At 37.8% G+C, this 16,841-nt stretch overlaps 1 protein-coding gene across 1 annotated transcript in view; it reads left to right on the top strand.

The window, feature by feature from the left end:
- The window catches only part of gmip (GEM interacting protein), a 32,487-nt gene that overhangs the window by 13,703 nt on the left and 1,943 nt on the right, over positions 1-16,841 (top strand). The window contains exons 6-19 of the mRNA XM_062986347.1: positions 1,897-1,961; positions 2,092-2,199; positions 4,746-4,826; positions 4,946-5,107; positions 6,131-6,268; positions 7,295-7,485; positions 7,598-7,668; positions 7,784-7,846; positions 8,144-8,230; positions 8,346-8,506; positions 9,495-9,671; positions 11,077-11,214; positions 11,314-11,516; positions 14,589-14,865. Coding sequence (XP_062842417.1) covers positions 1,897-1,961; positions 2,092-2,199; positions 4,746-4,826; positions 4,946-5,107; positions 6,131-6,268; positions 7,295-7,485; positions 7,598-7,668; positions 7,784-7,846; positions 8,144-8,230; positions 8,346-8,506; positions 9,495-9,671; positions 11,077-11,214; positions 11,314-11,516; positions 14,589-14,865 — 1,922 coding nt within the window. The remainder of the gene's footprint in view (positions 1-1,896; positions 1,962-2,091; positions 2,200-4,745; positions 4,827-4,945; positions 5,108-6,130; positions 6,269-7,294; positions 7,486-7,597; positions 7,669-7,783; positions 7,847-8,143; positions 8,231-8,345; positions 8,507-9,494; positions 9,672-11,076; positions 11,215-11,313; positions 11,517-14,588; positions 14,866-16,841) is intronic.

Raw genomic sequence — 16,841 nt, 5'->3', positions numbered from 1 at the left:
ATGACATACAGCTTTATCTTCCCATTAGACCGAATGACAATGGCTCGTTAACGTCTCTTAGCAGTTGTCTTGAGGACATAGGGAGGTGGATGGCTGACAATTTCCTTCAGCTGAATGAAAGCAAGTCAGAGGTTATCATTTTTGGGGGTCCTCATCACATCAGTAGTGTCTCCAATAACCTTGGTCACTTGTCTACATGTGTAAAAACATCTGTGAGAAATCTTGGTGTTATCTTTGACTCTGACCTCAGATTTGATAAACAAATCAACTCTGTGGTAAGAAATAGCTTCTTCCAGCTCAGAAATATTGTGAAGATTAAGCCTTTTCTCTGCTATTCTGACCTGGAAAAAGTTATTCATGCATTCATTTCTGCAAGAATTGACTACTGTAATTCTCTGTATATTGGGATTAATCAGTCTCTGTTGCGGCGCTTACAGGTAGTCCAGAATGCAGTAGCAAGGTTACTGACTAATACCAAGAAAAGAAACCATATTACACCCGTCCTTGCCTCACTACATTGGCTGCCTGTTCAGCACAGGATTCATTTTAAAGTGCTTTTATTTGTTTTTAAAGCGCTTAATGGTCAAGCCCCGGCTTATCTGTGGTATGCTTTCTCCCGCAACCACACAGCGATCTTTAAGATCAGCCACTCAGAATTTGTTGACTGTTCCTAGGGCTTGTTTGAAGCTAAAAGGTGATCGTGCATTTGCAGTTTATGCTCCGAGGCTATGGAACACTCTACCTCCTAATATTCGACAAGCACCTTCGGCCGCTGTTTTAAAATCACTCTTAAAAACATACCTTTATAAGCTGGCATTTGAACAGTGAGGAGCCGTGGTAATTATAATTGTTTAGTCTATTTTTATCTGTTTTATTTTGTCTCTTACTCTGTATTTTTATGTGGTTTTACTTTTTTAACATAATGTTGTCTTATGTATGCTTGTTCGATGTACAGCACTTTGGTCAACGTAAGTTGTTTTAAGAGTGCTTTGTAAATAAAATGTACCTACTTACTTACTTACTATTAGAGGTTATGGATTAAAACCCATTGTCCTCCGAAAAAACCCAACACCACCTCCAGAGTATGCAAGGAAATTCAAACATTTACAGCAAGTTATACTTTTACAAATATGATTATTTGCTGTGTTTCCATACATGTCAAGGAAAAAGTCCTTTCCACAGATTTTCCAATCACCACATTTTTTTAAATGCATTTTCTCCCTTTTTCTCCTGACTTTTAGCGCATCCAATTTTTACCCAATTGTGTTATGCTTCCTCTCTACTGGTGCTGAGGAGAGCGAACTGACACACGCCTCCTCCAACACATGCACAGTAGCCAACTGCATTTTTTCACCTACATAAGGCGAGTTCATATGCAGATCAGCCTTGTCCACGGAGAGCCACACTCTGATCAACGCATGATTATTCCTCAACTCTGTGCAGACGCCATCAATCAGCCAGCAGAGGTTCTAACTGCATCAGTTATGAGGTCTCTATCTAGCTGGATGAACAACAGCCAAACGTTGTTCATGTAGCCACCCAGCCCAGCAGGATGGCAGAGCTGAGATTCGATACGATGTATTCGAAATCCCAGCTCTGGTGTACTAGCGTATTTTACCGCTGCGCCACCTGAGCGGCTTCAATCACCAGGTTTAAGTGTAATTGAATTTATATGATATTGTGAAATGCATACTGTAATATAAATTCCATTTTTTATTTCAAAACATTCAAAAAATTTGGCAACCTTTCACCACAAATGACTGAGGTCATGTATGAAAACATTTTTTTAAATAATTATTGTATTGTAAGCAGTGTTAATATACTGATACAGATTTCCATTATTTTGTCCATGACCTGTATATTTGCACCTAACGTCTAATGTTGGTTTCTTCATAGAGCAAGAATTCGCCAAGAATATCATGAAGGCAGCTGACACAGCAAAGTCCAGTATTGCTCATCAGGTATTAGTGCACATATTTGTCCAGAAACTATACAGAAGCACACAGTTTGCCTCATTCAGTATGTAGTTGAAATTCTCACATCATAAGAAGCTGTTGACTGTTTGGTAAAGCCTGTTTAATGTGTGTTCAGGACCTGATGCCGCTGCACTCTATCTATAGCTTGGCCTTAGAGGAGGATATAAAGAGCAGCAAATCTGCCAAACACACCATGGAGTTACTGCAGCAGCGCTGCTACCAGGTATTTCATCAGATTAAAGCCTAAAGATAAATTATGCCTTTCTAATCGGACAGGAAATAAATTGAATGTAAAATAAATTTTAAATGTATTTACAATGCTTGAAAATGATAACAACTCAAAAAACACACTTTAGCCATTTTTTATTTAAAATGTTGATGAGGGCGCCCAGGTGGTGCAGCGGGATATCCCGCTAGCACACCAGCGCAGAGATTCTGAACTCCTCGGTTCGAAACTCAGCGTTGCCACCGGTAGGCTGGGCGCCATCTAGCGGGCATAATTGGCAGTGCTTGCAGCAGACGCATTTCTGCTAGGGCGGGATGCCCGGACTACGTGGGTGGGGTCTTCAAACGCTGTGTAAGGACCCTGATTAGCAGATAGAGAGCCTGTGCAGAATGCATAGGTGATAAAGGGTTCCGCTAAGGGCTGTGCGCGAGTTGGAGGAGGCGTGAGCAGCAATATACCCACCTCAACTGCAATCATGGATCCCCCAGCAGCGGAAGACATATTGACTAACCTAAATTGGGAAAAATGGGAGAAAATGCATAAATAAAATAGAAAAAAAATGTTGATGAGAGATTCTCTTTTTTCACCCTAATAATTAAGTGAGGTTAAAAAAATTCTGCCTAATACCTAAATGTGTCCAAATTGCTGCCTAATATCCCCAATGCCTGCTCAAAACAGCCTGCAAATGAAGTTTACTGCACAAAAATAAGCCAATAATTTCTGTATGTAGACACCCAAACATCTGATAGGACCACTGGGGCCTAGTGCCTACAGATATTCGTTTTTTATTTAAAATTTTATTTATATATATGTATATTTATATATATACATATTTACATTTTCAGCATTTAGCAGATGCTTTTATCCAAAGTGACATAAAATTATGGCTGAACATGATTTTTTTTTTAGCAGTTGAGGGTTAAGTGGCAACGTTGCAGTGTTGGGGCTTTAACCGGCAACCTTCTAATTACTAGTCCAGTACCTTAACCACTGAGCTGTCACTGCCCTAATTGCAATTGATGAATTAATCAAAATAAAACTTTCTTAAGAAAAATTTGAAATAAATATAAAACATAATAGAGAGAGAGGGTGTTCAGGTAATGCAGTAATCTGTTTGCTGATTGACTGCATTTGTTGTAAGGTGAATATTGTCCACATTGAGCAAGCATTTAAAAGATTCCTTAAACTATTGCAAATAATTTTAAATATCTAAAGAGCACAATAATATAAAATTGTGGAAACAATTTAATTAAAGCAAGAGTGCCATATGACACAAAACAATAGGCATATGGTTTACCTTTCTCTTACTAGCCACTTTATCACCACTTTATCAACATGCCTACTAGAGGCCTACACAATCTTTACTGTTTACAAATGAAACTATGGCCAACGCCCTTACTTAATGGTCAGCATGTTATTATGATTGTAATGTAAGAACAATATAAATCTGTTGCTTTAGTTCATCCTGTAACCATTCATTCTACAACCCCAACTCAGAAAAAGTTGGGACAGTATGGAAAATGCAAATAAAAAAAAAATGTTCCTTACATTTACTTTGACTTTTATTTGATTGCAGACAGGTTGAACCCAAGATATTTCATGTTTTATCTGCTCAACTTCATTTCATTTGTTAATAGACATATATTCCTGCATTTCAGGCCTGCAACACATTCCAAAAAAAGTTGGGACAGGGGCAATTTAGGGCTAGTAATTAGGTGAAAAAACTAAATAATGATGTGATTCCAAACAGACGATGATGATGTGATGTCAACAGGTGATTGTACCTTGCAAAAAAGAAGCCTTATGTTAACCATGTCCAGAAGCAGAGTCGACTTCTCTGGGCTTGGCGGCATCTAGGATGGACCATCACACAGTGGAAACATGTATTGTGGTCAGATGAATCATCATTCCAGACCTCATCTTTTCCAGGGACGTCCATGCATTTTTCAACAAGACAATGCAAAACCACATGCTGCACACATTACAAAGGCATGGGTGTGGAAGAAGAGGGTACGGGTACTGGACTGGCCTGCCTGCCTGCAGTCCTGACCTGTCCTCAATACAGAATGTGTGGAGAATTTTGAAATGAAAAATGCAACAACGACGACCCCGTACTGTTGCACATCTTAAGACGTGTTTGCAGGAAGAATGAGACAAAATAAAAGCTGAAACACTAAATCGCTTGGTATCCTCGGTGCCAAAACGGCTTTTAAGTGTGGTGAAAAGAAATAGCAAAATTACAAAGTGGTAATTTGAATGGATGTTTGTTAATAAATGAAATGAAGCTGAGCAGATAAAATATGAAATATCTCAGGTTCATCCTGTCTGCTATCAAATAAAAGTCAAAGTAAATGTAAGAAACTCTTACTCTTGTGTTTTTTATTATTTGCATTTTCCATGCTGTCCCAACTTTTTTGATTGGAGGTTGTAAATTCTACTCTTTGCACATTAAATGTAAATAAGAAATTCATAGTTAAGTACATAAGTAATTGATAGTTGATTGATTTGTGATGGTTTTACAATCACTGCTGTTTTTTCTTAAGTATTTGTCTGCCAAGCGGAATGAGATTGATAAGTGGCGGCGCGAGTTCAAGGAGCAATGGACAAAAGAGCAGAAGAAAATGGTTAGCAGTTTTACATTTACAACTAAACAAACCGTAACCCTAATACATTATATAACATTTACTATAATGTGATCATCATGATTAAATACCCCGGTTGTCATGTGTTTTGTGTGTTGTAGAATGATGTGGTGGCAGCACTGAAGCGAGCTCGCCAGCAGTATGTGCAGCGCTGTGAGGATCTGGAAAAGGCCAAAGCCATGACCGCAAAAGGAGTGGACGAGGCAAGTGGATCAAAGACAATTGACAAGAGAAGGAAGTCTCAAGATGATGCACAGACGAAGGCAAGTAAAGGTTCAAAACCTAAATTTTTACTTTACATTAGCTTGTAAAGGCTACAGCATAAGCATAGTGGTCTGTAAGTATGATGGGCCATCTGAAAATTTACATTTGGTTCATAACACTGACATTAAAAAAGGAAGGCATAAACAACACATAGTTGATGAGCAAGTATTATATGTTTATGTTTATTAGGATTTTAACGTCATGTTTTACAATTTGGTTACATTCATGACAGAAACGGTAGTTACTCATTACACAAGGTTAATCACTTCTCAAGGTTATATCACACACAGTCATGGACAATTTAGTGTCTCCAATTCACCTCACTTGCATGTCTTTGGACTGTGGGAGGAAACCGGAGCACCCAGAGGAAACCCACACGGACACAGGGAGAACATGCAAACTCCACACAGAAAGGACCCGGACACTCTGGAAATGTTTGTGTGTGTACACATCTAATTAGATTTTAATTCAGACACAAACAGTGTAAAATTTGCTCACTCTGCAAAGTTACAATTTACTTTTAGTAACACAGTTGAGCCTGTGAGGTAAATGTACTAATTTAATTCGTACATGTAATTTGTTGCTCCAAAATAATGAAGCTAGTTTTTGATGTTGAGCTTTTTGATGTTAATATTAAGCTAAGAGCAGCAACTCGCCACCTGAAGTGCAGTGACCTGAACAGAATCAGAGCAAACAAGTAGCCAACAGCAAATCACGAAGGAAAAAGGCAAGAGGCGAGATTGTTTGCGTGGGGAAAATCAAACAAATTATGAATATTCAGGTAAGGGCTAAGAAGAAAAAAACAGAAGTGGAGTAGCACAGCAGCTACTTAATCCACCAATGTACAGAGATGTACCGTCCTATTTGGATTTTAAGAAGGCAAAGGCAACACCAGCCATCTACCTTACCAGTCTTTTTAAATACAATAAACAAAAAACAATAACAAAAATAGTAACAACAATGAATTTATTGGTTAACATTAAAGTAAACATCTTTTTTGTCTGTATTTTTTCTTACTGTAGGTTACAGAGGCTGAATCGTTATACAGGCAGTGTGTGCATGAAGCCAAAGTCCATCAGGATGAACTAGAGAAAGTGAAGGAGATGATTATTGTGCACATGCGTAAGCTTATCTGCCAAGGAGACACTGTACTAAAAGAGGTGGGAAATAAACACACACACACATATTTATTTGTATAATTTGTGTAGCAGGTTATACTACATTGCTACTATTATTTATCCACACTACACTTTTATTACACTTGTGAGATGCAGTAGGTTATTAACTAAACACAGGAGTACCTGTTTAGGCGGCACGGTGGCTTGGTGGGTAGCACTGTCGCCTCACAGCAAGAAGGTCCTGGGTTCGATCCCCAGGCAGGGCAGTCCGGGTCCTTTCTGTGCAGTGTTTTCATGTTCTCCCCATGTCTGCGTGGGTTTCCTCCGGGAGCTCCGGTTTCCTCCCACAGTCCGAAAACATCCAGTCAGGTTAATTGGAGACACTGAATTGCCCTATAGGTGAAAGGGTGTGTGTATGTGTGCGCATGTGTGTCTGCCCTGCAATGGACTGGCGACCCATCCATGGTGTTTCTGTGTGCCTTGCGCCCATTGAAAAGCTGGGATAGGCTCCAGCACCCCCCTGCGACCCTAATTGGGTTAAAGCGGTTAAAAAAGTAAGTGTGTGAGTACCTGTTTAGCCTATAGCTATCTCTTTATTGTATGAACATTAGAATTAGCAGATGTCCAAAAATCACACAGTGTATAAACTATAAGTTTAAGGACTCCAGCTGCAGTCAATCATTTCTGAAAGAAAAACACTATTTATAGCACATAGAATAACAAAATGGTCAAATATCACATATATAGACATATTTTACTGAAGCTCCTGCCATTAATAGTGTTTATAATCGACTGTTGCTAAATTCTCTGTGATTCAATAAATAGTGTAATTTCTAAACAACCTCAGGTTACAAGATCATCTGTACAACTGTTCAAAACTACATGGAAGTACATGAAACAGTGGTCTCTTTGACAAGGTTAAAAATAAGCTAAAACTGTAATTCTAGGAGAATAAACTTGTACGTGTTCAGATACATCCAAGGACCACCAAAGCTTTTTCTATTGCAATGTTAATCTTCAGCCTTCAGCCATTTTTCTTATCCTTCTGTTTTTTGCCTCTCCACACAGGTGACCGTGAACATGTTTTTTTACCAAAGACAACAGATGGAACTAATTCCTCAGAGCTACCAAAACCTGGAGCAGACCTGCAGGCCAAGTGAACCTGGTGAGCCCTATCTCCGCTATGTCTTCAAGAACTGCGGTCACGAACAGCCCCTCCCGACCTATACGTTCCAAGAGTTCATCCCACAGTGCAAGAGGTAAGCTACATGCTAATGCTCAGCTACAAATAATCTCTGATTGCTAAAGCTTGTCCACATATTAATAAATTAATAAAAGCCTAGAGACAAGTAACAGTGTTATTTTTTACAGATCACCAACTTTGGGTCGGCGTAAAGTGAGTAACCCATTGATGGTTCTTCAAGACTCACTCAGTGATGGAAGTATGTAGTCGCAGCACTGCTGCTGTAAACATATTATTAAAAATAATTCATACATTATGAAATTATAAAAACCAGACCTTTGAAATGACTCATTTTATGGTCTGTTAATTAACAGAGCGCACAGGCTGCAGTGACAGTGACAGTATTGGAGGGAGCCTGGAGTCTCTGTCCAGTCCAGGTGAGATTACTTTATTTATTCTTCTCTGTGCAGTATAGTATAGTTCAATGTCTCAATCCACTCAGCATCACTTATAAATAGGGCCTACATTCACAGGAAAATGCCAGTTTCATGGCTGTGAATTAGGTAGGGCCTTATTTATAACCATCATCAGAAAAAGTATTCACTAAAGATTACTAAATGAAATAAATTATTAGAGATGGCCTCATAGTGGCATTAGATTTCAACTGTACTGGAATACTAATTAAACAAGTAAAATTTGTTTTATTTTATTACTTTTTGTACTCTGTCCTGAAGCTCATGGGAATAAGCTTTTGAAAGCTCCCTCTACTGGAACTGTTTCCTCTGATGACCTGGACGAGAAAGACATAAGTACTGAAGCTGGTGAGAGAAAACAATCTAATACAATACACATATCATTCTTCCCTCTCATCACACATACCTGGCTGTTTTGGTATCAATCTAAAAAAATCTCTAAACTCTCCTTTTTTCTATCCAGAGTGTTCTGATCCTTTAAATGATAGCAATGGAGGTTACTCTAAAGTGCGCACCACCTCACGTGCTGCCCTCACTCACAGGCTCAAGAAAACCAAGAGCAAAATGTCTAAGTGCAAACAGTGTGACAACTTTATCCTGGTCAGCGGCATCGAGTGTGAGGAGGTGAGACAAAATCTGAACCACCAATATGTGTGTATGTGTGTGTGGGGTTGGTCAAATGCTGTTGTAAGGAGCCTAATTGGCGGATAGAGGCGCCTGTGCAGAGTGCATGAGTGGAAAAGAGTTCCGTTAGCAGCAATATACCCTCCTTAATGTACTTAAGGTACTGGACTAGTAACTGGACTGCCACTGTTGGGCCCTTGAGCAAGGCCCTTAACCCTCAATTGCTTAGACAATATACTGTCACAGTACTGTAAGTCGCTTTGGATTTATAAAAAAAAAAAAAAAAAAAGCATCTGCTTAATGCCAAAAATGTAAAAAAAACTTGAAATTACAGACTTGCTACCAACTAGTCTGTGGTATATCATGCTGTGTTATGCTATGCTTACAAACACTTTAAATATATATAATGGTGCTTTGTAGAACCATAAAGATAATTCCCAATAGCAATTGAAGTAAGGTATTCCGACAATAAAGATTAACTGACTACAGACAACAATTGCAAGCCTACAAGTCTAGAAATGTTTTTTAAAGAAATAGTTCTGTTATTTACTTATAGCACTGTTTATTTAAATGTAAAATAGTTTTTTTTGCCACATACCTATACCAGTGTTTAGCAATATTTACAGTTAATATGGCATTATTACTATAGTTGCATAGAATCATAATTTGTTACTATTACAGTTGCTGACTAACATAGTTTTATTTTTATGACAGATTATGAAGGATATCAATGCTACTGTAGCTAATAATTGTTTTATAAAGTAACATACAATGGGTGAATAATACTAAAGTGGATCCCTCACTTTTATTGTGCTGTTGTGAAAATGAACTAGATCTGCAATAACTTATTGTTAATAAAACAATATCATTTCATCAATATTAAAATAGATTATTATAGTAAGAAGAAATGTACCCGTTTTTACTTTGCTTTGTTCAGTTATACTTGTAGTGAGTTTTTGTTGGACTGATGTATTATATGTTTCTGCAGTGTGGCCTTACAGTGCACAGGAAGTGCCTGGATTTGTGCCAGACGGAGTGTGAGCGCAGGAGGGGTTATGTGTTTGGGATAGAGTTCTCCATGCTACCCAGAGAGCAACCACAGGACATTCCCTTCGTCGTACAGCTCTGTACGGATGAGCTCGAGAGCCGAGCGCTTAAAGTGCAGGTACTGTATACAGAAAATAACATGATTATGAAAAACTACACACTGATCAAATTTATTTACTGAAAGTTGTTACATTTCTTCACAAGTGAATATTAACTGAATACTGCAAATGGAAGCTGTTTCACTGATACAATAGTGGGTATTCATGAACATTGGTATCATGATAGTCATGATGTGTGTTTAAGGCTTAATTCTTGTAAGCAAAGATGGGCTGGGGCTTACAAGTATGTGTAGAACTGCATGAGAGAATCATCAGTCATTTTTTAAAAACATTTCTTAATGCAACATTGCAAATTATTTTGGTCTTTTACCATCTGGCATACAAAATATTGTGAAAAGATTTAGGAAACCCAAGAAATCTTACTCTGTGTAAGACAAGGTCAGAAACCACTATTAAATTTGAGCTCCTGAGTCCTGCATGAAAAGCCATCATGCTGCTGTGCTAAATATAGCCACATGGCCTAGGGACTACTTTAGAAAACCGTTGTCACTAAACACAATCTACCACTGCATCAAGAATCACAACCTGAAACTATATTACGAGAAAGCCATAATCTAATTCTAGTTTTTGAGCCCAAGCTTACCTCAGGTAAACCAAAAGACAATGGAAACATGTGCTGCGGTCAGATTTCAGCCTGTTTTGGGAACAATGGATGTTGCTTTCTCTGTGCCAAAAATGAAAATGACCACCCAGACCCAAACCGTTACTAGCATTTATTAGGATTTTACAGCAACACATATGGCTATTAAGGTGACATGTTTTCCCAGGAAGTCCATGGTTATTTTAGCAAGACAATGCTAGGCATTATTCTGTGCTATAACAGTGTATGTTTGCTACATTGGCCTGCCTGCAGTCCAGATCTGTCTTCTGTTAAAAATACTGTATATGGCACAACACAAAGAGGATAATTAGACACTCAAAACCATTAGCTTGTTTAGCAGCTAAAGCAAAAATGGGCAAAAAATCAATTTGCAAAACTGTGACGCTTAGTGTCCTTAGTGTATAAATAGAAAAATAGAAAATATGATGTGTCATATGTGTGTCATACCTCAATTTCTAAATTTGTTTATATTTACAAAATACAATTAAGTTGATCATGAAAACATTGACATTTCTCCTGTGTATTTTTGTCAGGGTTCTTGAATAAAGGTTCAAGAGAATTAACAATTCTCTTTTTTATTGCATTTTACAAAGTGTCCCACCTTTTCTGAGAATTGGGTTTGTATTTGCACATAGGCTATAGTTAAACGTTGATAAAAAATATAAGTATTTATTAAAAATCAAGAATGGTCAATAGCAACATAATGAACACGTCTGTTTTTCTTGGTTTCAGTTTTAATGGTAAATGGACAAATAAAATTCCTTCAAATAAACTTCAAAAATCCTGTTCTCTCTGTCTTACAGGGTATTTATCGGGTTAGCGGGTCCAAACCTCGAATACTAAAGCTGTGTCATGCGTTTGAGACCCAAAGGGACCAGGTTGAACTTTCTGATCTTTCTCCTCATGACATCACCTCTGTTCTCAAGCTCTTCTTCAAAGACGTATGTCCTGCAGATTTTTAACTTTGGTTTGGTAAACAAGGCATTAAAATAATGTAGTGTTTCACCCATGTGAATAATTCTCCCATGATATCTTTACAGCTTCCAGAACCGTTAATGACCTTTGACCTTTATAACAACTTTATCGGAATTGGCAAAGAGATTCAGCGTCTCAGTGAGAAGAATCATTCAGATGCGGCGGCTCAAATAGTGGAGAGTGTAGTGACCAATCTCAAACAGGTTCTTGCAAGACTGCCTCTGTGCAATTACAGCACACTGCAGTATATGATGGCCCACCTGAACAGGTATCAGATTAGTTTTAAAAAATTTTTATCATTTGTTATTTTTTATCAAATAAAGAGTAGTAATTTTCTGTCATTACTGTATCAAATCCCAGTTACTACCTGTTGATTTTTTAAATTCAAGAAATGTCTCATATCGAGTATGATTAGAATCAATTGGAAACCTACATGAGAAACACTATGAGTCAGGAGAGGCTGATGGTGAAGTGCTGAATATTAAATGTGTCATTTATGTACCCAGTGTGCATTTTCTCATTTATACTAAAGGTTAAATAAAGATTATTTGCTAGGCTATTTTACTTATAAAAATAAAGATTATCATTATAATAGTACTGTTATGATAGAGTAAATAATAAAAATGAATTAATTCAGTACTACTACAAAAATAATAATAATAATAATATAATAATAATAATCTAGTCTAAATTAAACGTTTTTACATGTTTTTAATCACACTAAGTATATTTATTATAAATATATCTGAGTAAATTAGTGTATTCAAATATAAAATACCCCTTAGTGGTGAAAATTACTTTTGTGGTTAAGGAACTTTAAGCATAATAATAATAATAATAAATCCTAATGTAAAATATTAATATACTGTACAATATTAATAGTATTATAATAAAAATAGTAATATAAAAATAGTAATAGCAGATTACAATCAATGTTTATATGTGCTCTCATAATATAAGGCTATTAAAAGCCATGTGGCATTAATAAAGATGCTCTGCTACTGAATTTACAGTATTTAGGCATTTTTCAAAGTAAACTACAGTACTTACGAATGTGATTGTTTAGCTACTCGAAATGTGCTTTAAATTTTAAAAGTATTTATTTTTTATTTAAGGTTTAAAACAGAAAGAGCTTGGTTTAATATTAATGTAATCAATTGTTAAATTGTTAAAGCTGATAAAATGTATGTTATTTATTTATTATTTATTTAGTTTTCATATAAAAAATAGGACTGTAATAAGACAGTTACATTCAAAACTCCCATATTATGTCTAAATAGACAAGTTACTTACAAATATTAAATCTGACATAGCTCTTGCTTTGATCAATAATCCTAGCATATAAGCATAAATGTTTTATGAAATAATACAAAAATGTACATATATAGTAATACATATTTAGACTATTCGTAACCTCTGGTAGTATTGTATTATCTTTATTTTGCCCTGATTGTATCACTTTTAATTAAGATATTTAAAATCATATGGCCTGTACATTTCGTTACTTATGATAATCACACCTACTAGGTCTAATGAATCGAGACTGATATAAATATATGAGGACAAATGCCAGCTTGTTAAAAACTACTTGGTTATTACAATCTAGCAGTTATTTATTGTCTTATATGGCTGTAGCATTAAAGGTTTGATACAGTGTGTCAAAAAGTATTTAGTCAGCCACTGATTGTGCAGGTTCTCCTACTTAGAAAGATGAGAGAGGTCTGTAATTTTCATCATAGGTACACTTCAACTATGAGAGACAAAATGAGAAAAAAGAATTTATTTGTAAATTATGGTGGAAAATAAGTATTTGGTCAATAACAAAAGTTCAACTCAATACTTTGTAACATAACCTTTGTTGTTCAAACATTTCCTGTAAGTCTTCACCAGGTTTGCACACACTGTAGCTGGTATTTTGGCCCATTCCTCCATGCAGATCTCCTCTAGAGCAGTGATGTTTTGGGGCTGTTGCTGGGCTACACGGACACCACAAATTTTCTATGGGGTTGGGGTCTGGAGACTGGCTAGGCCACTCCAGGACCTTGAAATGCTTTTTACGGAGCCACTCCTTCGTTGCCCGAGCGGTGTGTTTGGGATCATTGTCATGCTGGAAGACCCAGCCATGTTCCATCTTCAATGCTCTCACTGATGGAAAGAGGTTTTGGCTTAAAATCTCACGATACATGGCCCCGTTCATTCTTCCCTTAACACGGATCAGTCGTCCTGTCCCCTTTGCAGAAAAACAGCCCCAAAGCATGATGTTTCCACCCCCATGCTTCACAGTAGGTATGGTGTTCTTGGGTTCTTCTTCTTCCTCCAAACATGACGAGTTGAGTTTTTACCAAAAAGTTCCATTTTGGTTTCATCTGACCACATGATATTCTCCCAATCCTCTTCTGGATCATCCATATGCTCTCTGGCAAACTTCAGACGGGCCTGGACATGTACTGGCTTAAGCAGGGGGACACACCTGGCACTGCAGGATTTGAGTCCCTCTCGGCGTAGTGTGTTACTGATGGTAGCCTTTGTACTTTGGTCCAAGCTCTCTGCAGGTCATTCATCAGGTCCCTCCGTGTAGTTCTGGGATTTTTGCTCACCGTTCTCATGATCATTTTGACCCCACGGGATGAGATCTTGACCCCAAGGGAGATTATCAATGGTCTTGTATGTCTTCCATTTTCTTACAATTGCTCCCACAGTTGATTTATTCACACCAACCTGCTTGCCTATTGTAGATTCACTCTTCCCAGCCTACAATTTTCTTCCTGGTGTCCTTCGACAGCTCTTTAGTCTTGGCCATGGTTGAGTTTGGAGTCTGACTGTTTGAGGCTGTGGACAGGTGTCTTTTATACAGATAACGAGGTCAAACAGGTGCCATTAATACAGGTAATGAGTGGAGGACAAAAGAGCTTCTTAAAGAAGAAGTTACAGGTCTGTGAGAGCCAGAAATCTTGCTTGTTTGTTATTGACCAAATACTTATTTTCCACCATAATTTACAAAAAAAATTCTTTAAAAATCCTACAATGTGATTTCCTGGATTTTTTTTTCTCATTTTGTCTCTCATAGTTGAAGTGTACCTATGATGAAAATTACAGACCTCTCTCATCTTTCTAAGTAGGAGAACTTGCACAATCAGTGGCTGACTAAATACTTTTTGACCCCTCTGTATCACCTGCTACAAGAGCTACAGAGAGGATAGCCTAGTTTTGGTAAACACACTTTGGAATGTACGGTGTTGTTTGACTGTACCCTCTTTGTAGACTGATACCACTATACACTGTACATACAGTTATATCTGTGCTTTTATCATGGCTCTGCATTTCTCCTCTTTCTCCTCAGGATATCCGAGTGTTTTGACGAGAATAAGATGTCCCCAGGGAACCTGGGTATTGTGTTTGGACCTACTCTTCTGCGCCCCCTGGTGTCTGGTGATATTTCCATGATAGCTCTTCTGGAAAGCAGCTACCAGGCTCTCTTGGTAGAGTTCATGATCTCCAACTACGATCACATATTTAGCCCTGTACAGAGACAAAGTGAGAAACCTTCACCTGCACAGGAGCCTGATACTGTTGATGAGCATGAAGCCAACACACGAGAACGGCCACGGTCTCTAGAGGTAGGACAGTTCACTTGCTAAAATTAACATTTTAGTTTGACTTAAAGGGTTCAGCAAAGAAATTGGGTGTGTTGTAAAACACTCAGTCCCCCTATTTCCTTCTTGTATAAAGCACAACAAATTGTGTTTTAAACAGTTATTGACATTGTTTAAAACCAACTGGGGTAAATACAGTTCTGTAAATAGTAACTACATGGTCATTTTTGTTCTATTTGTACTGATTAAACTGTCAGGTCTGTGTAAAATTACTCAAGAAAGGAATATATTTTAAGGTTGTGGGTGGAATAATGCTGGGGGAAGTGGAACTCAAAAATTCAGCTTGTCACAATCAAAGAAAGAAGGGTTACATTCATGTCCCCACCTCTATACGTTACAACGAGAATGGTGTTCTTGAGATCATCATGATTGGGTTTCTTCTCTTTAAATAGTACAAAGACTTTACATGGCATTAAGGAAAATGTAACGATGCTGGGCACACTCATTCTGGAGAGGGCAAGGCTAATATGCACACACCTGGTAGAAAAGAAGATAGAACTCATTTGCAGATGTATAACTAGGGTAGAATAATACTGTGGCTTAAATGCACTAACTAAAAGTAAGGGGTGTGGACAACATAATTGGAAACTAAGTAAAAAATTAAAAACACCTCCGCAAGCCCACAAAGGAAAAAAGGACAGAACAGGGACAGTGCATCCCAGCTGTCCCCAACAAACCAGCCCTCGGAAGAAATACCCAAGCTAAGGAACCCAAGCTGGGGCCAACAAAACACAAGCAGTAAGCCAACAGCACCAACTCACACCAAGCATGGCTCCATTTGTGTGGACTGCTTAGGAAAAAAAGTGGTCATCACACCATCTCTGGGTTCACTCACTCATCCAAAGCAGATCCTTTTCGCCTATTAATTTGAGAAAAGTTTTTTTATTTATGCTTACAAATACATACTTTTCGTTCATTTTTAAATAAATACAAAGTCCAAGCTGTTATGTTGGACAAAACGCACCTTAGTTAATCAACTAAATTTGAGATAAGTGGAAAATTTTTGCTTTTTTTTGCTAAACCATTGCTGAACCATTTTTTATTTTTTATTTTTTTTGCTGAACCTTTCAGTTTCAAATTTGATTTAACGTGGATGGTTATTATGCTCTGATTTGCTTCCATTGAACTGTTCTGAGCTGAGTGGTTTGACCTCTTTCTCTACCTGCTTAAGCATGTTGGCAGCATGGTTGTGTGAGTGCACTGCTTTTGCTTGATCCTGGCTGCTGCAACTGCTTGTACTGAATTAAGTCTATGCTAGTGCTAGACAGTCAGAATGCAAGTAGGGATGCCAGTACTGCACCATTAATGAGGCTCGGTACAAAAACCTTACAGCCCTTAGTTCACACTAAAGCCTACATCACACACGTGTATATAAATAGCGTATATTATAATATGGCAGAGTAAGGGCAGTATGTTGGCACAGCCTCACAACAGCCTGGATCCTGGGGACCTGCGGTTGATCATATAGTCACTATCTATGAGTACTATTTACTTATTCTTCCTTCTGATTCCTAAGTTCCCCCTGTTTGTAAGTGTGTGTGGCCTGCAGTGGATTAGTGCCCTACCCAGAGTGTATTCCTGTCTTGAACCAGGTGTTCCCAAGTGCCACCAAATCCATCTTGACCCTGACCAGAAGGAAGCACTTGAAATGAATAAATGAAAGTCATCTATTCTTCTAAATAACAAATTCATCATAAACCAGGCTGCAGTGGGTTTGGCTTCACCTGTGAAACACACAACCCAAAATGAAGAGACCCCCACTGACCGAATGTTGTTTGTGTGGTTCTCAGCACTGAAATGACACTAGCATGGTGATTATATGATAATGTGTTGTACTTGTATAAGTGTAGCAGGTGCAGAAATGTTGTTGGGATTTTAATCGTCCTGTGATTAGAAAGTGTTCACTGGTAAAAGACCAGAGGAAGATTAAGATACATGCT

Source organism: Trichomycterus rosablanca, chromosome 2, assembly GCF_030014385.1.
Source record: "Trichomycterus rosablanca isolate fTriRos1 chromosome 2, fTriRos1.hap1, whole genome shotgun sequence".
Classification (NCBI taxonomy): domain Eukaryota; kingdom Metazoa; phylum Chordata; class Actinopteri; order Siluriformes; family Trichomycteridae; genus Trichomycterus; species Trichomycterus rosablanca.
Note: the sequence above shows the minus strand (reverse complement) of the source record. Positions and strands in the feature narration are given on the sequence as shown.